Source organism: Pipra filicauda, unplaced genomic scaffold (genome assembly GCF_003945595.2).
Source record: "Pipra filicauda isolate LSUMZ 115617 unplaced genomic scaffold, ASM394559v2 scaffold35_size7292922_pilon, whole genome shotgun sequence".
Lineage (NCBI taxonomy): Eukaryota > Metazoa > Chordata > Aves > Passeriformes > Pipridae > Pipra > Pipra filicauda.
Window position 1 is genome coordinate 347,739 of NW_024104487.1, and position 23,207 is coordinate 370,945.

General features: G+C 43.9%; 1 protein-coding gene across 1 annotated transcript in view; it reads left to right on the forward strand.

Moving 5' to 3' along the window:
• Nucleotides 1-23,207, forward strand: part of EML6 (EMAP like 6) — a 79,975-nt gene that overhangs the window by 9,954 nt on the left and 46,814 nt on the right. The window contains exons 3-7 of the mRNA XM_039384536.1: nt 13,757-13,916; nt 17,372-17,470; nt 18,717-18,785; nt 20,924-21,109; nt 22,958-23,093. Coding sequence (XP_039240470.1) covers nt 13,757-13,916; nt 17,372-17,470; nt 18,717-18,785; nt 20,924-21,109; nt 22,958-23,093 — 650 coding nt within the window. The remainder of the gene's footprint in view (nt 1-13,756; nt 13,917-17,371; nt 17,471-18,716; nt 18,786-20,923; nt 21,110-22,957; nt 23,094-23,207) is intronic.

Below are 23,207 nucleotides of genomic sequence, written 5' to 3' on the forward strand. Positions count from 1 at the left end.
GCTGTGAACAGCAGGGCAGGTGTGGGTGGAGTTTCTTTCCCCTGTCTGGCTGTGGTGCTGCCTGAGATCCCAAAGTCAGGAGCCTGAGCTTACTGGATGTGCAAAGGCACCTCAAACCTCTACCAAGTTTGTCTCCTAAAATAACAGTATGTAGAGGTTCTGGACTGTTTCCCTTCACATGTTTTTCCCCAACTATCCATTTTGTAGCCAGCACAGAAGGGAAGTTACTTGATTTAAAGAACATGCTAAATCCCCAAACTCTGTCTTCCCTTTTTGCTATTTCTCTTCTCTTTCTGTAGACTTTCCACAGACATGATTTGCTTTTTAGCTCTGTGGGCACTGCCTTATGTGCTAACATATGAATTGCTCTGTTACACAGATGGATCATTTGAAAAGTTTGGAAGTAAATTCATCTTCCATGTCTAAAATTTCTAGAAAATACTTGAATTTCCAGGGCTCATTTGTATGCTCTGAGGAGAACTAGGATGTGGATCTTTAACTTTCCAGAGCCTGGTGAATAGATGAGTGTGACTGGGCATGTGAGGAAATCCTGGATGTGCCTGGGAGATGGGTGACAGCTCTTTATTTTTGTAAATGTCTGTGTAAAGAATATTGTAAATCTGAACAGGGAGTCCTGTTCTCTGAGAGCTGCCTTATGTGAGGTACAACATGAGTTTTGTAAGCGAGCTGAGAAAGCAGCATCCATTTACCTGAGCAAGGAATGTCTTGGCCCTCGTGCCTACGTCAGTACAGCTTCACAGTTGTATTTTGGTTGACTGTTAGACCTGGTGCTGGGCTAGGAGATAATTTAAATTAGGAATAACCAGCATATTTTGTGTTTCAGCACAGGACAGATTAAAGGAAGTATGAATACACTCCTGCTGGATAAGACAGCTCTTTAGCTTGCCCTGTTTCCTGCTGTGTTAAGGAGTTATTTGATGGAATTATTGTGAATGTGCTCTGTACACTGTGTTGCACTTCACATTTTCCTCATGGTATCTGTAATGTTTCATTTGTAATCCCTGGGACTCCCCACGGCCTAGAGGTAAATGCTCTTTTACCTTGTCATTTAGTTTGGTGGGAATTACTTTATGTGTGATGACAGTTGAGTGCACTGCACACTTTTTTTCCCTGCCTTCTCCCTCCCTGTCAGATACAACCATTTAACGAGCCCAAACCCCTCCAAACTGAGCACATTCTGCAGCTGTCACAGCTCACTGCCAGCTGAACTGTACTTCCTGGGATCCACCTCGGTCTTTGGCAGGATTGTGTTCTCATTTTTAAACATATATACAACACAAATATATATATATGATTATTATATGATTATGTAGTATTATATAATGTGTAAATGTAAAAATTATATATATTTGGCTTTCAAATAACTTGTTGGCTAAATGTCATCCCAGGATTTACCCCTTTAACTTATAGACACCCTCTTTTCTGTCCCAGAGGTAACAGCAAGGAGTGATGCTTCCCTTCATTCCACTTATGAACGTACTGGACTTAAACTGGGATTGCTCAGCGGTTGGAACTAAATAGAGATGTTCTGTGTCGGCAAATCTGAGCTTTGCCTGAGTTGTCACAGAATTTTAGGCTCCTAGGAAATGTTACCAGTTAAAAAAAAGCTCTTGCATTGTGACAAGAGGGGTTTTTTTGGCTCAGGTATGTGATAGAAATTAAAAAAAGAAGAGATGGTAACAGTCACCAAAAGGCCATGATAGCCACAGCCATGGCTGGGCTGTGGGGCTTGGAACAACCTGCCCCAGTCTGTTGGATGGCAGCAGCAAAGCCCTGAATCCCAAACAGCAGAGCTCCCCTGCTGCCAACACGGATTTGAGGCACGAGCAGGAGCCGTCCCGCTGTGCCCGGGAGATCCCGGCCATGTTTGGCTCTCATGTCTGTCTGCAGCCAGAGCCCGGCCTTTCCCATGTCACTGCCACTTGTGCTGGGCAGGGATTGCTCCTCTGGGAAAGGCAGCAGACTCTTTCTAACATGTTGGGTTGCAGCTTTCCCCCCGGCTCCCTCAAGTCACTGGGCTGGAAGGAGTTTCCCGGTCCCTTTGGCACCCACCACCCCAAGTGGAAAAGCTTCCGTGGAACTGAAACTGGAGTAGGTTGGTCTCCTGTTTTCTTCTTGGATTGCTCACAGATGTGGGATTTCCCGGACTTGGCTGTTCATACACATTTTCCCTGTCTTATTTGGAAAATTTTACCCTGTCTTTGATCAGCTGTTTCATAAACCAGTAAAAATCCCTGAGGAATTTGGTTCATAGGAAAAATTGGCAGCATATCATACATTTTGAACATAATTTTGTTGTTAGACTTTAATTTTTCCTGATTAGAATATTCATATTTCAAAGTATGCTTCTCTTGATTTTTTCTTTTTTCCCAAATTTATGATTCTTACCTTGTTGTCACAAGAAAGCTGAGCTGCCAGTGAATAAAAGAGGAGTGCTTCTCACTGGCCTTGGGGGAGATGAGTTCAGAGTTATCAACTAAACTGCCACACAACTGCAGGAGCCTGCTGTGCATGAGACCCCACAGTCACCCCCCTAAAGGCTGCCTCGGGGGCTCTCCAGCTCGGAGACATTCTTGGAATGATAGGGGGGAGGTTTCCTTGCTGTCTTGTTTTCTCTTAATTCTTTCTCCTTGTTCCGTTCTCACTCTTCTGTGTGAATTCTGTTACAGCCCCTCCCCTGCAGTGGTTTATTAGCTGGTGTAGCCGTGGCTGTTACAGACAGGATTAAATATCTCACTCCAAGTTACAAAAGTCAATCAGGTCTCTGAAGATAATCTCCTGTGGCAGCCTTTGCATGTTATACTATTGTGCAGATTCCCAGGAACTGTGCCTTTCAAAGAAGGGGGTCGGGGCAACTCTTGGCATTGTGCTCCCCCACACTTTGGTGGCTCAACTGCCTTGTCCAGAAATAATGGAACATCTTCCCTATTTGTTCCTATTTTAATTTTCTGTGGTCTCTTGAAGGTTCAGTGTGTGTTGCTTGTACTCAGTTGTGCATCAGAAACTAGTGAAATGTTTCAAGTAGAGGGGTTTATGTGAAGAAAGGCCTGGATTGTTCCCAAAATACTCACCTGAAGCCTAAGAGAGATCATCTTTATGTGTGACAAGCTATTCCCACCTTCCTGGGAGGAGCCGTGACTCAGATGTGTGTGTTATGTGTGAGGAGATGAAATGGAAGCGTAGAAAGGCTCCTCTTCCCAAACCTACTATCTGGGTGTGAGGGCGGTTCTAAAATGAGGAGTTCTTGGGAAAAGAGGTGGCAACCTTCGGGTTTTATGGGGGCTTTTTGGAACTGTACCTGAGGGTGTATTTAGATTGGTTCTTAATGCATATTAAATAACAGAATATATAGGTTTATTCTGTTGAAGCTCGTTTCCAGAGTAAAAATGCAAACATTTCTAAATGTATTTATGGCTTCGTTATAAGATCATAAAAGCCAAAGCATGCAATTTTACTATTTTAACATTTAAACAATGACTGTGGAGTAAAGCCTTGGCTTTCACAATTTTTTTTAATTCTGAGCTGATTACAGATCTTTTTTTACTTATTCCAGCTGCCTGCAGAATACAAAAATAAAAGCAAATGTATGCAAAATGCATTGCACAAATTAACATGCATTAAAATTCTCAGCTACCCTGATATTTTTGCAAGAGAGAGCAGAATGTGGATTGTGTGTCACACATCAGTCATCTCTATTAATATTTTGCTTTCAAAAATACAAATACAATCAGAAAATATTGATGGCTCTATTTTCAGCTGTATTAGCACTGCAGACTGTAATAGAGATATTTTAAACTAGGAGACTTAGGTAGCACTGCCATGGAACTCAAAAAGGGTAAACTTCTCCTCAGTTTTATTATTCCTTCTATGGCAAATCTGGGAATTCCTCCAATGCACCGTCCCCTAAATTAAGTCCCTGGGCTTTCTCACATCCAGAGCGTGTGCTCCATCCTTCTGTTGTATGTACATTCCTCTGCACATTTATAGCATCCTGCTGTGCTTCCAAACAGCCACCACAGAGACTGAGGGAAGGCTGGGTGTGTTCTTCCCAAATACCGGTCAAATGTTGGCATTAACTCCTGGTTTTTGGACGTAGAACCTCAAGAGTAAGATTTTTATATCGTAGAAGTCTAAGGAGTAATTTGATTTTCTGGTCCTGGTGAATTACAGCTTCTCATCTGAAAGCACTGCTCGTATCCCCCTGAGTCCCAACAAATACATTTTTAGAGCTTGTACAGCCTTTGTGAGATTCCAGAAGGCAAAATCAGAGGAAGATTTTAGTTTGGCTTGGGTAATTATTATCAACATTTCCATTTGAAGCTGCTTCTTTCTTTTACCTTGTTAAATTGTGGGTTGATGGAATGATATAATGGAGTTTCTAATGGACTTTCTGACTCCTCAGGCAGCTTTCATGTGGCCCACCATGCTGGGGAGAGCTCCCTGTTGTGAGTAACTAATAAAACCAGTCTCTTCTTTTCTCCTTAGTTTAATTCCTTTTTTTTTTGGTAATAAAAGCACAGAAAGTGCTTACATAACATGACTTAGAGGAAATAGTCAGTAATATCACAGGAAAATACACCTGACATCCAGGAGATGTTCAGTGTAACACCTGTGTCTTGGGCACTGGAGATTCCACTGGGAAAAGGCCCCGGCTGTAGAAGGAGTTTTGTGGTATCAAATTGATGTGGACTGCACTATTAGCCTTTTTTTTGGATAAAAAGCAGCTGTGTGCTGTGAGGGTTTTCTGTTGTGTGACACCCCTTAAGCACAGATTGTTCTCAGGTGAGGGTTTCACTTCTGTTTAACCTGCTGAGCTTGGAACTAAAAGAACTTGGGCAATGAAAATAGCTGCAGCTGGGGCTGGCAGGGGCCTTGCCTGGGACGAGCTGGGACGGGAGGGGACAGAGCTGGGGACAGATCCAGAGCTCAGTTATTGAGCTGCACTCCCAGGAGCTGCTCTGGTAAGCACCTTCTCTGCTTATTTAGGCTTTTCCAAACAAAAAGTCCCCAAACCCCTGAACTGCCCAAGCCTGTGGTAGAAAGGAGAGAAGGGCAAAGTGGAAGATTCTGTTCAGCATTAAATCTCAGTGTGTTTCTGTGGTGTTTTAGCACTGACCTCTCCAGATTTTATGTGCAGAGCATTGGTGTGTTACTGGTGAATCATTTGGTGGTTTTATCGTGGTGCTGCATAACTTCATCACCAGGAGGGTAGCAGAGTACAGAGAAACCAAGGTGTTGGTTTTCATCCTTAATTATTTCTATTTTGGCCTTACAAAGCAGTGATACTTGGCTACTTTTTAATAATAAGCTATGGCTGGGTGACATGTCTTTACATGTCCTCTGCAGCTGGGAAACCAGATTCATTCTGTTATCTGGGAAGTTTAACAGGGTTTTTGTGTAATCTGTTCCCCACAAAAGAGACACTTGATACTTAAAAATCCTCAGGTTGTGTCAGATGATGTAAAAGCCAGATAACAGCCATCACATTTATTTTAGTAGGTGTACTTCTCAAAAAAATGAAATTGTTTTGTGGATAATAATCCACATAGAAACTTTTCTTATTTGAATCATTAGAGAAAAGGGAAAATGGATTTATTAATATGTACTTATTAAAAACCGTCTTTGAATTTTTAGGCATAGTGTTTGTGTTCTCCACAATTAACTGGCAAAGCTGAGTTTCAGAAGCCTGGCAAGAGTGCTCAGAAAACTGAGATTCATTCACTTTGCCACAGGTCCACTGGAAGTGGAAGCTCAGAGTCCAGACCCGTTCTAATGCTCTGCAGTGGTTCCACATCCCTCCAACCCCCGTGTACTGTGCATTGTACCTTGAGGCCTGACAGCTTATGGAGCTGTTGTCGTTCAGAAAGTACAAAAGATCTAATCCCTTCTCCACAGGAAAATTCTTTTATCCCCCTCAGTGCGATCTGATGATCCTCCAGTGTACAGCTCCATCTTTTTGAAAAGTAACAGAGTTGTTGGTCTTGGCTTTGCTTTCCTGGGAGCTGGTGAGTGTCAGCTGGCAGCGTTCAGAGGGGAGAGAAAAGCATCCTTAGTAGCACTGCAAACTCCCCGTGTTCTGAGGGGTCTAAAAAGGAATGTTTTTCTCCAGCTGCATTGGATATTGCCACATTTATCATTTCTGGAGACATTCTGTGTACAAAGAACCATCATTTGCTTCTGACCCGTGACATGCCCCTTGGTGTGCATTTATTTGATATATTATTGAATCAGGCTCTTACTCTTCTCTGCTTCTTTCCATTAAAGTGCTTAACCTTAAAATATGGTGGGACAGGATTGTCACAGGAAGAATGCCCAAGTAGGATGCAGCTGTCACACTCTGAATTCATTGTACTTGAAGCAGGAACACTTTCCCTGGGCTTAAAATCCTTATTTCTGATCAGCACTGAAAGGCAAACCTATGCAAACAATGTCGTTATCCCAGTGTGCATTTTTTAAGGAGAGCCTGTGAGTTTTGTCAGACCACACAATTTGTCATAAATGTGAGTAGACCTGGAGATTTCCAACTGGATGAGATGAAATTGCTTAAACTGAAAATTAAAGTGGGAGTGGTCCAGGAAAGTTATGGCAATGGCTGGGTTTTTTCCTTGATCTTGGTAATATTTCCCATTTCTCCTTGACTGTTCTCTGGGCTTTTCGGTTGGTTTTATCACATCTTCTGTATCGTATTCGTTTTGCAGCTCCTTCTTGATTCCTCTTTTTTCCAGCTCTATCTTTTGCCTGTCCTGCTTCCAGGATTTTCTTCTTTTTGATTCCCATGGGGATTGACATCACCATGCTGTGGGCAATTAATTAGTGCTCAGGATTTGCTGTTTGCTGTGACCACCGGTCTTGGAGCTCTTGGCTTGATCTGAATTATCACCACATCTCTGCTCTTGGGAGGAAAGGCACAGCGACATTCAGGCCATTTTCAGTTGTCTCAGCCCTGGAATGTGATAAATGGGAAAAATAAAGGCTTTGATTGCCAGTGGCCACGCACAGTTTGTGTGTCTGCTTGGACTGCACTTTGCCTCTGGTGTTTCTACAGTCAGGCTGAAACAGGGTGAAGGCAGGAAATGAAGGAGGGAGCGGCCTGTGACGGTGATTTCTCAACTTACAGCCCTTTTCTCATGTATAAATTACATTTTCAGTCACGGTGTTTAGACTGGCCTTCAAATTCTTTATACCAGTTGAACATAAAGGTTTTGCTGATTTCTGTTGAGCAGTACTGAATTAACAGCAGTGTGTAATTAGTTTTCCATGTATTGGGAAATGACTGGGTTACCCTGGTGCCATTTAAGTCGCTGGTTTTATCTCGGCATCATAGACCAGGGTTCTCTGTTTCAAGTTTAATACTTTGTCTTTCTTGAAGAAATAGTCATACCATGGCACACACAGAGAGTTCTGGACATCCCTAGCCATGTCATTTTGGGGGTTATTTTCAGATATTGCAGCAGGCTGCAGTCATCCTATGAATGCAAATGGAATTAGGCTCAGATGGAACTCCGTGCATGCATGGGAAAACTGGAATATGGGTTCTCTTTGGGGTAGTGTGGCTCATATGCTGTGTGTATTCCCTGATCACTTGTTGCTCAAAACCCACAGTTCATGAGGGCATTTTGTTTCTACTTTTACCTTCACTGTCATTAAATGGGCTTTGGGTAAAATCTCCCAGGATTTCTTTTTGTTGGGAGAAGCTCAGAGTTGCAAAGTATCCCTGAGATGAACATGGATGAGAAAATCAATCCTTTGGGAGCTGTGTGACTGTGGTGTTGCTGCAGCTCCGTGTGAGAGGAGCCCCAGTGCTGCAGGATGTGCTGCAGTGCCCTTCCCTTTTAGGAAATCTGCCCAGTTTTGCTCTCCTTACAGATCCACATGAGTGTAAATCAGAGCTGGCCTCAATTAAAGAGCAGAACGGTTTTGCTCACAGCATTGCATTTTAAGGGTTTATTTTTCCACTTGGAAAATTGAGGAAATTTTAATCACTTGATCAAAAGCCATTTGTTCTTTAAATTTGGCCTAACTCTGTGACTCCTCTGCAGCTCCTGGTGGCACAACAAATTCCATGTTCTGCTGGGCTTATGTGGCCTTTTGGGCCTGATCTGTCAGGACTTCTAATAAACACTGGGCAGATGAACAAACCTTATTGAAATGTGGTGGAATAACAAACCCTGGCAGGAGGAGCAGGTCAGCAGGAATTCCCCAGGGACCAAGAGTGGCAGGAAAGGTTGTAACTTTGTGTGCTTCTGTCACCTGTCTGCCACTGCTGAGCTCTGTCAAACAGTCAGAAATAAAATCCTTGTCCAAATGCTCCTTGGATTCCCAGGACACTCTGAGAGTACTGGAGCTTAACACCACCTGTGAGAGCCTGTGCTCCCAAGTCCTTTCCTGCAGCCAGCCAAGCTCACATCTGCTTCCCCAGGGATTCACCTTGGGCTGGGTTTGGGGCCAAGCCTAAGGCAGTGACTTCGGTCGGGGCTGCGCTGCCTTCGCTCCGAGCTGGGGGTGTTTGCTTCCTCCAGGAGCAGATGGGAGCTGGCTGAGGCAGGCCACCCAATTCCCACAGCCTGCCTGCCTTCTTGGAAGTGGGAAGCCAGTGCAGAGTGGTGAGTAAATGCTGGAACCTCGAGCTGTATCACTGCTTCCTACACAGGGAGTATGGAGGGGAAAACAACCAGTAGGACAGTCAGTAAGAACTTGGACCTAAAAATGCCTAAATGATCTTAAAAAACCACGATTCTGTACACATATCCTGGTTTGTGTTATATATAAACAAGATATTACCATATAAAATTCAAGCCAGTAAATTAAAATTTCGCCATTGCAGTGTTTCCATCAACATTTATATTCTTTTTGTGTCAGGATAAATATGTTCTGTGCTGGAGTTGTTTGCAAGAAGCGCGTGGCAATATTTAGTGTATTTAGAAGTGTTATTACAGCTATATGTTCAGATGTGTAAACAGCCATTCAGCTGGCTGAGTGTGTGCACTGCCTGCACTGTACAGGAATATATGTGCACTCAGAGCTCTGTGTGTCTGGGGGCTGCCCCAGCTCCGGGCTCAGGCTGCATCCTGCCTTATTTTGCTGCTGATATTGCTCTGTCTGTGCAGGGGGTTCCCTCTGACCCCACAGCTGAGGGGAGAGGCCCCTTTTGTTCTGTGAAGTGAGGAATTGCTGAGTAGGGGGTGAGCTCTGTGCTCAGCTCTGGGTGAGCAGTGGCATGTGGCTGAGAGCATCCCTGCTGTTCAGACATCCCTGCTGGGCTGCCGGGATCCTGGGAATGCTGCTCCTTTCTCTCTGAGAACTGGCACCGTGCAGCAGGAGGAGACAACAGCAGAGAAGATACCTGCTGGTGCATAATGGTTATTTTGGGGCAGGATTGCAGCCTCTGGGAATTATTTTTTCTTCAGAGATATTTTTTGCTACAGAGAAAAAGTCTTAAAAAAAATGGTTGTCATCTTATTTATCTGTCCAGTGTTCGAGCACAGCAGTCAGTGCCCCGAGTACTTCACAAATTTGACCTAAATTCTGAGGGGAGACCTGCTGTGTTTTCTGTTCTGCTAAACTGGAGGGTTTGTAGCTGACTTTGAACAAGGAATGTGAAGTCTTTCATGGATATCTGAAGAGAATTAATCATATACAGACAGTGTCTGCCAGTCCCCAAGTCTCTCTTAACAGAAAACACAGTTCTGTAAAGATGTATCTAAACATGAATGTTATTCCAAATTTAAAGCAGGATGGATTTGAAGTAGAGATGAATTGATCTATCTATCTAGAGTTATTTTAGGTTAACATCACATCTGCACACTGATTTAAAGTGCAGAACATCCCAGCACAGAGACTGAATGACATTGGCGAGAGCTGGGGGACAAGTCCACCTGACACGGGGATTTCAGCCAGTGTGCAGTGACTTCACTCACAGCTCTGGGTGTTTGTGTCCTTTTTCAAAAAGCAGTTATTTTTCTGCCAGGTGGGATGTTCTGGAAACAAGTTTTAGTTTGTATGGTTTTAATAGGATGGTTATAAAAAGATTCAATTTAATGTAGCATCCTAAATAGAAAACATAAAATGTTATGCACCAAAACTATAAAAGCAAATGTTCAGCCTTTGGCTGCTGCAGTGACAAAATGTTTTCCCTCCCTGATAAATAGGGTAGTGCAGTGATAGATTTAAAAGGCCCAGAGTGGTGAGTTCTAAACCTCTGTCTCTCATCTGATACACCCGTTTCAAGATCTCCATCAATTCCCTAGGCCTGTATTAAAGATAACAGAAATTGCTTTTTGCAGCATCAGGGAGCAATTTTCTAATGCAGGGAAACTGCTGTGAGCCAAAATGCATTTTTACTTTGATTACTTTAGGCTTTGCTGATGTATTTCAGTGTCTGGAACCACTGAAGAGTCTGGTTGGGAAGGGGCCTCTGGAGCTCATCCAGCTCAACTTTCTCTGGAGAGCATGGCCTTAGATTAGGTCATCCTGGGGCCTGTCAAGTGAGTCCTGAGCCACTTCCACGGAGGGGATTCTGCCATTCTCTAGGCAACCTATCCCCATGTTTAGTTTTTAGAATGAGGAGTGTTTTCCTTGTATCCAGATAGTGTTTCCCACAGAGCAGCTCATGTCTCTTGCTTTTTGTCCTCTCCCTGTGCATCCTTGTGAAAAGAGCCCCCCCCACTTTCTGTGTAACTGCTTTTGAGGTTTGAAAAGACCAGCATTAAACCTCCCCTGAGCTTTCTGTTCTCTCATGAAACTTCCTCAACCATCAATTCCCTCATCCCCTTTTTGTTCTTCCCACTCATCCATTCTTTCTAGCACCTCTAATTCTCTGGTTCCTCAACTGTGTGCTTTGTGAAAGAAAAATCGTTTTATCTGCAGTTTTGGAACAATTTAAATACGGAAATTACAATTTCACATTTGATTCAATCAAACAATTGAATATTCAGCTACTTGGAGCAGTTTGCATTCCATATCTAAACTTTTCTACTTAGTTCTGCCATGGTTTTAAACTTCAGACCCGTGCTATATGTTTATAAGTGTATGGAACCTGTGACAGAAAACCAGGATAGGCTGAAACACAATGTAGACAGGAAACAAATACTTTCTGTCTCTTGGAATTCTGATGTGGTTCTGAAAGAAAAAGAAACTCTTGGAGCAGGATACTGCTGCCACAGAAATTGTGGAGGTAGGAAGAGTTTACCATCTGGCAAGGCCCCCAGACCAGATGGATCCACTAATGACTTTTATAAAGCATTTCATCAGACCTGCTGGAACACGTGTCTGGCATCTCTAATTACCCTGAATTAGCAGGCTTCCAGCCTTGGATGCTACATCCAGGACTGCTGATCTTGAAAGGGAAGGAAAAGGAAGTGCTCCCTGAAAGCTCTTCTTCCTGATAGACCTTTTTATTAATGAGGTGGAATGTTAGAAGGTTCCCTCAGGTTATTGGTTCATCCCAGATGGATTGTTTGCATTAAAGAGGGGCCTGTGGAGGCACGTGGGTCCAAGAGGTTTTTTTGCAGACACATCAGAGTGCTTTTGGAATTTCTGCAGGGACATCCAGGAGCCCAGGAGAGCAGCCTGCCAGGAATGCCCTGGCTTCTTTGCCTTCCCTGGAAGGGAGGGACGGGCACTTGTGCCTCTGTCCCCCCGTGTGCAGCCGCCCCTGGTGCTGTTACACAGGGACAGGGGCCAGTCGTGTGGGGAAGGGGCTTTGAGCCTCTCTGTTTCCACCCTGGCCCTTTAGTGAGAGGGAATTCATGGTCTTTCCCTCAAACCTGAAAACAGGGTGAAAATCTCCTGTGAAATTTCTTCTGCCCACCCTGCTTAGGTCTTGTTCTCCCTGTAGAAGGAATAGGAATTAATCCCCTAATAATGTTTTCTGTACCATAAATTGCTGTTTGAATACCTTATCTCTTCCAATCACATTTTCCTATAAATACAATATAATAGTATTTCAGTATATTCCAGTGGCACAAAGAGTGATGTGGCACAAAGACTGTAAATGGTCTAATTACTTACAAAAGTTGAATAAATGCACTTTAGCAATTCAAAACACAAGCAATGAAGTTTCTGCTCCTTAAAGAAGGCAGGGAGGGTGAGGGAGGCTGTGCCAGCAGGAAATCTTACCCCCTGAAGGCAGCACGTGACCCACCCAGCAGAGATGTTGTATAGGTGCACTTGGGAGTTTTTACAGTTGAACAGCCCTGGCACATGTAAGTCACACCCAGGTATCAGACAGTCCCAGGAGTTGTTCTGGAAATGGGCTCTGTTTCCTTCCTGTAACCCACTGTTCTGCCTGCCAAAAATAAGCCCCTGGTTATCCAAGAGCCAGACTGAGCGTGGGCAGGCGGAGAGCACTGGGAAGGCTGGTGGGGAGATGAGTGTCCTCAGGGGGCTGGGAAATCACGCTGCTCATTGGGGGCCAGGAATTGAGAGTGCTCCCTAATTATAGCCCCCCCCGGGTGATGTCATGGGTCAAACAGGGTAAAACAAACACCACGGACACTCAGAACAGGCACATTTGTATTATGGGAAATGTTCCTCACAGAATGCAAAAGGGGGGGTTCTGCTGTGTGAGAGCTGCTCTGTGCTGAAGGGTGGCAGAGGTAATTAAGTTCTGTTCTAGCAGGGAGGGATTAGCCCAATTAATCTTTTCCTCTGGTTCTTATCATTGAAGAAAAGTGTTCTAACTTAATTACAGGTGTCACACCTGAAGTTGGAGGCGTCACCCTTCGTTCCCCTTAGAGGTTTAGGATTGAGGTGAACACGTTGCCACAGTCTGATGTACAACCCAGGCCTGGGGGAGAAAGGAGATGTGAGCAGGAGCAGATAAAACAGCTCAATTGGGCTAAACTTGTTCTTTTCCCATGAATTGTTCTTTAACATGAAGACATTGAACACATGTTTGTGAAAGTTCCTGAAGTTTTTTGATTAAAATGGAATATGTATGTCTGTGAAACTTCCTTAAGTTTTTTGATTCATTCTTCTTAATAATTAGTATTACCTACTCCAGGGATAGCAGAACTATTCAGCTCCCCGTGGCCATCTGTTGAGTGCCAGTTTATTAATAGGATGTTTTCCCTTATTCCATCTGTAGCTCACATACTCAGCCATTTGTTTCCTGTGTGACTGTAAAACCCTCTTTGTATTCGTATGACTTTACAGAGGGGGTTTATTATTATTTTCGTATCTGAAGAGTTGTGAACAGAACTATGGTTTGATTCTGGTGAAACAATTTACTTCTGTGTCTCTTCTGAGATTGCTGTCTTTAAATATTTAAAGATGAGAGGATTTCTTGTGAGAAATACTCATTATTCAGCCTCTGATCCTTATTTCAGAACATGTGAGCTGAAGGGCAAAAGAGGAATAAATTGTGGAAAATCATCCACTGACTTCATAAAGCTATGAAAGACTAAGATACAAGTCTGTGTTCAATCAGCTTATCAGTCAAAAGTATTTAAAAACACTGGTTATGTTTTTCTTAATTTTTCCGTTTAAAGTATTATTACACGATAAATTGTATTCTACACTCGTCGTGTTGTGTCAGCAAAACATTACTGAAAGTAAATAATGGAACAGACCGAGTTTTGAAGACAGTTGTTATTCCAAAAAATCAAGAGGAGCTGTTGGGTTTGGAACTTAAAAAAAAAAAAAAAGGTGCTTTTTTAATGTAATTGTCTGTTCTCTGCCGTTTTTGTGACTCAGAAGGTGTATTTACCGTCCCTCCCTCTGTGTTGTGCCGCAGCCTGGCCGTGCACCCGGACAAGACGCTGGTGGCCACGGGGCAGGTGGGGAAGGAGCCCTACATCTGCGTGTGGGACTCGCTGCGGCTGCACACGGTGTCCGTGCTCAAGGACGCGCACACGCACGGCGTCGCCTGCCTCGCCTTCGACGCCGACGGCCAGGTGGGTGCCAGCGCCCGCCCAGCACTGATCCCCTCCATGGCTTGGCTGGAATGGCTTCCCCGCCTCCTGGGCACCTGCTGCTCCAAGGAACGGGCTCCTGGCAAAGCCCCCCAGCCCCGCAGCTCTCCTGGCAGCAGAACCGCTCTGATCTCCCTGCAGGGAGAGTCTCCTCGGCTGGGCTGCCCTGGCAGGTTAATTGAATAACGGGCTCAGCACTGAGCAGGGCCGTGCACAGTGGCAGCAGCTCGGGGGATGTTCTGAGGCACAGTTTCAGACAGAAGTAAACGGTGGGCTGCTCACAGCTGGGCTTGTCACAGCTAAACACATTTCCCCTGGAGGTGAGCTATTAAAAGCTTTCAGTTGTGAATGAAGTAGGAGGAAAATAGATCTAAAATTCACCTACCTGAGAAATACTTCACAGAGCTTTTTAAATATCTGTGTGTGCAGTGTGTCATTATTGATGTCCTGATGAGTGTCCTGGTGTAACACTTCAGAGCTGGTTGCTAAAGTGTTCTTAGGAATGCTTAGATGAGCTGCCACCTGGATTCTTGCATGGACCCTTCCTGGTTTTGTATTTTCTGCACCTCAGAGTTGCATCCCAACGGGGCAGAACTATGGGATGTTCTGGCCTTTCAAAGATTTTCTTAAAATCATGTCCTAGATGGGTTGCTGACTATTGAAGTGCTTTATGGTCCTGTACTTTGCTACTCTCCCACTGACCACACAGTGCTTTATTAGTAGTAATAGTATAATTAAATGGTTAATATTATTTATTTATTTATTTATTCTGAGCTCTCTCTGAGCTCAGAACTGGCCTTCAAGGCATCAAATGTATTCTCACATGAAACAAAAGTACTTTTTATTGTGCATTAGCTTGTGTGTATTCAGTTTGGAGTCTGAAATGAAGAACATCAACCTGAGCAGTTGCCTTTAACATGGTTAAAAAGCATTGGGTAACTGGAGTTCTGAACACCACCACAGATTATATTTCCCCATTAAAAATTGGAACTAGCTTTCTATTTTAAGCCTAGTTTTCAGTGACGTTCCTCCAGTTTTCTTAAGGTAAAGCCATTTCCTCTAAAATCTCCTGTGCCAATTCTAATTAATGAAAAATGTGGTCCTTGGAATTGTGGAATAAAAACCTCACACGAGAAAACTCCCAGATCAACAGAACAAGATTTCCAGAGCTGTTATATTTTTAAGGTATCATTCATTCAGAACTGCATGTTCTTCATTTCCCCCCCTCATTTTTAACTTCATGGGACCGGTGGATAAACTTTTTTTTTTAGACCTTTGTGAAGGTCCTGCTGGGGCCTGGCTGGCATTAACCCCCCAGCTCAGTGCTGGGCTGCCCCTGCAGAACAGGGACAGCTCTGCTTCTGGAGGGGCTGGGGAAGTTGCAGTTTATTCTGGAAATAAAGGTTTGCATTGAATGCTGTTCCGTCTGGAGGAAGAGCAGTGCTGGAACACATAAATATGGATGATGCAGCTTGGCTTTCTGCTGCTCTCTCGGGCTTTGCAGCAGGAGCTGCTGTGCTGAGCCCCAGCTAAAGGGCAGGGGGGGAAGGCTCTGAGCAGTTGGAATTCAGAGCTGCAGCAGTGCCGGTTTGTTTAGTCAGCATTCCCAAGGGAGCTGCTGTCTGTGACAGGGCAAAACAGGCTGTGCACACCCTGCCTGCACCTTCCAGTGCACACCTTGCCTTCTCCTCCACCCGGGGGCTGCCAACAGCCAGGGAGGGTTTGCATTTCAGCCCCAAAGCACAGATCAGTTCAATAATGCAATCAGAACCCTGCTCTCTCCTCTGGTAACTCTGTCAGCACCACGTCCTACAGCAAAGAGCCCAGGTGGCTCTGCTACACCCATGGAGTCAGCTTGGGTTCCCCCAGAATTTCCTGGTTATGTGTTTTCTGTGGTTAATACTGGAGTTTAAAGTTTAAAATGCAGGACTGTTTAATTTAAAAATACAGATTTTAGTTTGGGCTTCTTCTGTCTGAGCGGGAGATGCCATTTGGTAAGAGGGGAACTGCATTTGGTTCAGATGTTTCATGAGGAGCTGTCAGTTTGCCTGTAATTAAAAATGTCTTTTGTTAACTATAATTTCTCCTTAGAAGTACCAACAGCTCCCCTTCACAGAATTACTTATAAAAGCAGATGCCTTGCACTGAAGTATTTTGCCAATACTGCACAGTTCAATTTCTGCTCTGTTTTAGAGGAACAGAGTGTGTGCTTGGTAAAGAGACTTATTTTTAATGGAGTGAGGGGGGCACTGCCATAATACATACATGTATTTCTAAGTTTTTCGTTAGGTAGCACTTGGCTTCTTTAGCCAGATCTTCTAAATCTGTGTAGATTTAAAAATAATTGTTAATTATGTGCATAAACTACTTGGCAGATATTTTCTTCTGGTAGTTCTGTGAATTCTCTGAATAGAATTCTGTCAAATTCTCTTCCAGAAGGAGGACTAAAAGTGTAAGTGTTCCAACCAAAAGGGAAATTCAGCATTTCTCACTTTCCTGCCAGCAGGAGCCCTTCCTCAGCAGGCCACTTGAAAAGAAAATAGCAAATAGTTCTTAGTTTCTGTAGTCCCTTCACTGCCCATCCACCCCCAGGGGTGGTTTCCCGACTGGGAGTTACAGCTCAGCTCTGAGGTTGGTCACATCATGGATCTAAAAGATGCTGGAAGTACTGCCATGGTTTCCATGGTGAGGAGGAGTATAAAAGAGGTGAGAAAAAGTTGAAATCAGTGAAGGTGCCATGAAAAATAGCTTGTGTTTTGATCAGTACAGCCAGACCCCTGGCAGGTATGGGTTGCTAAGGGCAAATAAAATGCACTCGGCCTTTTCCCTTCCAGGTTTTTCTTTCTGTTTTGTTCAGTTCCTTTTTATTTCTTGTATTATTGAGATTGAAAAGTATTAAAATTAAGTTATTTTAATTGATGATCAAGAGAACTTTGATTTAGCTTGGTTACTAATTACTGATTTTAGTTATTTTAATTGGTGATTTGATACACTAAGCTCTGTAAAAGGTAATTATTAAAAGTACATCCAGTTCTGATTCTAAAGCTCAACAAAATGAACATAATGAACAAAATGGGAGCTGGAAATAGCGAGAGCTTTTATTTCCTGTTTGCTTTTATTATCAAATTAATAATCAAAATACACCTGAAACAAGCCCCTCAAACCCTTCCTGGTCAGACTTTCCCTGGAAACATTGGCACCTGAGATCACAACCTTTTAGAGAAGGGAGACATTTCAGTGTTCTCTCAGTGAGTAAGTGTTGAGTGTGACTGGCTTTGCCTTTGCCGGGGAGTTCAAACGCAGGGCACACGTGGGCCAATCCACTTGGGCAGCAATCCTGGGAATGCAGCAATCCTGGGAATGCAGCAATCCTGGGAATGCAGGGTGGTGATTTGGAGCTGCTTTGCCACTGACCGGCTCCTGTGGTTCCTCCTCAGCGCTTGGCGTCCGTGGGACTGGATGCCAAAAACACCGTGTGCATCTGGGACTGGAAGAGGGGGAAGCTCCTGGCGACGGCGACGGGCCACTCGGACAGGGTATGGTGGGACAGGCTCCGGGGGGGCTGGGGGTCACCAGGGTTTGGAACAGAGCGGGGTTTGGGGCGGGTTCGTGCAAAGGGAATCGCGCTCGGAAATACCGGGCGAGGTGTTTGTGCCTCCTCCTTGTGCCAGAGCCAGCACAAAGCACCACCAACGGGGAGCCTGGGGAGGAGATCCTTTGTCCCGACACACAGAGTAGGGTGATCTGGAGCTCCTCAGATGAGATGTGAAATGTGAGCTCAGGGGGCACAGATCATGTTTTCTCTCAGGATGTCAAAAAGACAGTTTATCCTGAGGGCAGATTGAATTATTTCCCTTTTAGTTTTGCTTCAGACAGTCACCTGTAGAAGCAACTTAATTAGGGTAAATATTCCTTTTCTATCTGTTAACCTCAGTTAGAGGATCATAACTTCAATAAAGATGAGAACTGACCAGGTTTGAGTTCCAAATGTTGTTCAGGACTAGGAAATGTTTTACCAGGTTTAACACAGGCAAAAGACCTCCTTGACATATATAAGCACATGGATGCATACATTCAGATAAATTATGGGCACAGTCTGACAACCTTTCTTGTATCTATGTTATGGTATTATCCCATGTTTTAATGTTATAATATTGGGGTGTTACAATGTTTTACTACACATTCTGCATGCAAAGCAGCAGGCTGAGCCCGCCCCTGCAGCTGGTGTGACACACAGCCTGTCTGCATCCCGTGGGTCAGCTCAGTAATCTGCTAGTTCATTTTTACTTGCAATGTTCCCAACACAACAGCATCTCAGTCCTTCTTGAATTTCTCTTTCAGAACTGATTCACTTCCCAGTTACATCAGTGGAAGTTTTGCTACTGACCTCAGTAGGTACAAGATCAGGTTCTGAATTAGCAGAAGACTCCAGGACAGGCAAGAAGTACTAAAATCTTAGTCCTAGTAGAGTTTCACACTCTGAAAAAGGAGGGAGTGGGAAAGAATGCCTGCCTAAATCTTGTTTATTCAATAACATCTTGGAGCTGGAATGGATTGGTAGTGTGGAGTCAGGGATGAGGTGTGTTCACAGGAATGTGTGAGGAGCCCTCCATGTTTGCCTTAACCTTGGATTACAGAGTTCCAAATTTACCTCAAGACTGTTCTTTCATTTTTAGTAATATGTTCCAACAGAAATGGTGGCTAAGCACTGGTAAAAGCAAACTGAACCTACATGCAATTACTGTGTGATTTAAAATACCAGCTTAATGTACTTCTTAACAGATATTTGATATTTCCTGGGATCAGTATCAGCCAAACAGAATCGTCAGCTGTGGAGTGAAACACATAAAGGTAAAGAGCTCTTATTGTTTACTTGGAAAAAGTGCTTGCACAAAAAAAATCTTACATGATGAGGGCTTTAAATACAAGACAATTTATGCTTTTCTTTCTTTACTGTGTGAGCGTTTTGGCAAAACTTTTTGTTTGAAGCCAGTTCAGACATTCAGCAGTGACTGAGGTGCAGGTCCCCTGAACAAGCAAGGTGGGAAGGTCATCATTATATACTTGTAATTTTGGGTTTCTCTGCCCTCTCCAGGTCACCTAAATTGTCTCAGCCTTTAGGGGTTTCTCTCCTCAAGCACCACAAAGAGTCTCTGAGCAGCTGTAGGGTGAACTAAGTTGAAAAGTGAATTAAATGACCTCTCTTTGGCCTCTCATTGCCAGCAGTTGTAGGAACACCTGCAGAGATGAGAACTCCAGTGCCCCACTGTTTGCTCCCTCTAAGTCACCTTCTCTGGAAGTGTTCTAAATACAAACCCAGATATATACTAGATGTTTAGGGTAAAACATCCCGTGCCTGTGGAAAGCTTAGAAAGGAATCCTTGTTTGCCAATATTCCCTTCAGGTTTCTATTTTTCTCCTGTCTCATCAAAAACATTCCTAACAGATGGCAATTATTTCACATGACTGGGGTGGGAAGAGCTTTAACTAGAAGTTTAGGAAACCAGTTAATATCTGTAGTTCTGGTTCCTTGTGCCCTTAAAACCACCACTGCTTTCAAACTGTGGGTGGTTTTGGCAGCAGAGATACCATCTGCTGTATTCTGCAAGCTGTTTGCCAAAACCTGTCTTTGTTTGGCACCTGTCTCCTGTTGAAAATGGCCATAATTACCCTGAACACACAGATTACCAGCACTGTAAATACATGGAGATAAAGACATGCCAAAAAAGAACAAAAAAGGCAGCATGGAGGGGAAACGACTCCGTGTTCCCTCCAGTGAGGCTCCCACAGCAGCCTGAACTTGCTGTTCAGTGCAAGGCTGTGGGAATGTGATAATAACAGCTCCAAAGCAATAGTTTCACTGGGAGAACTGGGACTGAGGCTTGGGAATAGCACCAGTTATTCCTTTGGCATGTTGGCTCTGTTGGCTCATTTGGCTGAGCAGGTATTAGGAGCTGTGGTAAAGCCTTGGAGCTGAGGAATCTCCCACTGGGCTCAGGATCCTCCCTCCACCCTTTTCCTGGCACTGCTGCCCTCCCACCCTTCCTCTGCTAAGCAGCAGCGAGGAGAGTTGAGGTTTTACTCCCTGGGGGCAGGATTCCCTCTGCCTTCAAAATTGGCTCATGTTAAGAGGCAAAGGGAAAATTTAATTGAATTAGAAATAGAGAAGGATCTGAAGTAAAAAAACTCAATCCGAGGATTTTCTGGATGTCAGCTTTATAGGAATTTTATGGGACATTTTATAAGTATGAAGAAAAATACCTAAAAATTCAGCTTATAGGCATGAAAAGATGCAGGCATATAAAGTGAGGATGAGATGGACATTATGCCCTCTGATTCAAAAAGAAGCAATATGATATTTCTCACCACTAAAGACACCCTTCTAAGACAAACTTTCTGTTCTCTTCTCTCTTTTCCTCTCCCCCAGTCAGTCTTAGACTCTTTTTTGCAGAATGTTAATGCCTTGTAGAAGCCAAGCAGGTCCCCATTCCACACTTGGGGAACCTGTTACTCTCAGTCTCAGTGTTGTTTCACAGTGGAGCGTTTCAGTCTCCCTGGAACAGATGGTTCCTCAGTAACTGTAACTATATTTGAGGGACACACCTCTCCCAGTGCTCTGGAGAAGGGCACAAGTGCCTGCTCCAGCACGCAAGTTGGGGAAGAGCAAGTATTTTGTCACCTCAGCTGTGTTTTAAAGTTTGCAGGCAAGAAAAATGGGATGTTCCTGGCTTTAAAAACGTGCACTTGTATGGACAGCTTTTCCCAGCAAAACCTGATAAAGGATAGTGGGAGAAGGGGAAGGAAGGGGTGGTGTGGCAGTAGTGAGCCAGCTTTGTGCCTCACCTCCCCAAGAGCTTGCTGATTTCTTTTGGGTTTAGTGCCTGCCCAGACCCTGCTCTGTCAGGTTGTACATCTGGGAGCTGCACACTACTATGAAACCCAGAAATCCTGCAGGGATTTTTTCCTGATGTGCCATTTGCATTTCCCAGTTTTGGACGCTGTGTGGAAACGCCCTGACGGCAAAGAGGGGAATCTTTGGGAAAACAGGAGATCTCCAAACCATCCTGTGCTTGGCGTGTGCTAAAGAAGATGTCACCTACTCCGGGGCTTTAAATGGGGACATCTACGTCTGGAAAGGGCTGAACTTGGTGCGCACCATCCAGGGAGCACACAGCGTGAGTGGTGTTCTCCTGTCCTTCTGGAAGGAGTGGTCATGGAACTGGGAACCTTCCTGGAGGCTTAGCTCCAGAGCTTTCCTTCTCCTTTGGGTCAGAGCAATGTCTAAGGCTGTTCATCAGTTAAGAACTCGGATGTAACGTTGTACTTGGTTGACGTGTTGCCAACAGATGCTGAGCTGATAGCACTGCTGATGTTTATAGCCTTGATCTAATCAAGCAAACTAAACCTAAAGAAAAGTTTCCAAACCTAAAGTTTCACAGATTGAGAAGCTTCAGTTACAATCAGTTTACTTATAGATAGTTGGTAAGCAGATTACTGGTTTTAAATAGAATTTTACCACTGAAATTCCCAACGCTGGGGACTGACTCTTCATAAGAGCTGCAGTGTGGAATAACCCTGCTGAATCTGGGACTTTGCATTCCAACCATATTCCAAAGGCACTTTAGTCCAATTGGCTTCACAACACCCCCCCTCAGTTTGGAGCTCTCGTAATTACAGAGTGAAAGGGGAATGTACAGGATGGTGTTAGATTTCTAACCACTCTAATACAGTAAATTTACCTCTCTGTTGTCGCTGCAGTAAAGGCACAGTAGGACTTTCTTGTCTTATTTCAAATGTATTTGAGAACAGTTCCTATTTGCAGTATGACTGTGGTTAATGGCATTCTGGTGTGGTTTTTTGAACAATAGGAAACAAGACTGTTTTCCTTAGAAGAGTGATGTGAAATCCAACCCTTGTCACTATAGTTTTCCCCTAGAACCTTTCTAGAAAGAGCATTGCAAACAATGGGTTTTTTCTGACCTCTCAAAATTGCTTCTGCTGCCCCTTTGTCAGGATTCAGAGAAGCTCTTCAAACCAGCTCTAAGTGTGCTGGTTGTTTATAGAAGTAACCCCTAATTTATGAGGGGTAATGAGTCTCAGTGTCAGTGGGACATCTTAGCTGAGGAACTTCTGTGAAATTCCACATGATGTGCAGCTGCAATAACACAGAAATGTCTTTGGCAAGCAATAGCCCCCCGTAGGAGATGTGCAGAATTTTATTTAGATCCATTAGAATGATTAAATACAATCTCTTTGGATATAATGTGATAAATTATGGGATTTGCCATGGCTAATATGCATTCTCCTGCCCAGTTTCTAATCTCTATGTAATTAATAATTAGAAATATCACTTTATTAAGTAATTGCACAAGGCCACTTTGAATACTGAGTTCTTCTCTCCATTGTATTAATCTTTGTGCAGTTCAACTTGTCCCTTAACTGAGAGGTTTTCCTGACAAAATCCTGGCTCAGCAGGCACTCCCTGAGCTATTCCAAGGTAGTCCAGCACAGTCAGCAGTCAGGAGGCATTTTCAAAAATGAAGAAGAAATTCAAAGTGTGATAGAAACTTGTTTTCAACCAAGAGAATGAATTGACACTCTTTCAGTTCCTATTAGGTTCCAAACGATGTCTGAGCCGAATTCCTGAGGGAATGTCTCAGTCACCTCTGCACCTGTAAGAATCCTTGTACTGCTCCTTTGCTTGGTTTGGTTTATTCTGGGGAGCTTGTTATTTGAAGTGTTCCATTTTTTATTTAATTGTCCTTGGCATAATATTAACTCCACCAAATCTGGAGTTCTGCAAGCAGGCCGTGGCACTGCTCTTGGCACAAAGCTTTCTACAGAACCCACTGAAGTGGAGCACTTGAAATAAAAGCTGTGTGTGCTGGTGTGCTTTGGGGATGGACAACACCCTGCTGCCCAGCAGCCTCTGGCCTTTAACAAGAGTCTGTCCCAAAATAATTGCTCTGCGTGTTCCAGTGGGTTGTAAAGGCCTTTAAAACTCGTTATCCATCGGTTGACAGGCTGGAATTTTCAGCATGTATGCTTGTGAGGAAGGCTTTGCCACCGGAGGGAGAGATGGGTGCATCCGGCTGTGGGACACGGAGTTCAAACCAATTACCAAAATTGATCTCAGGGAGACTGAACAAGGATACAAAGGTAATGAGCTGTTCCTTTAATGGCTTTTACACATCTGGTTAATGGATTATGACACACTGAATGTGAAGCATAAATGTCTCTGCATGCTGCTGATTTTTTTGCTCAATGACTGTA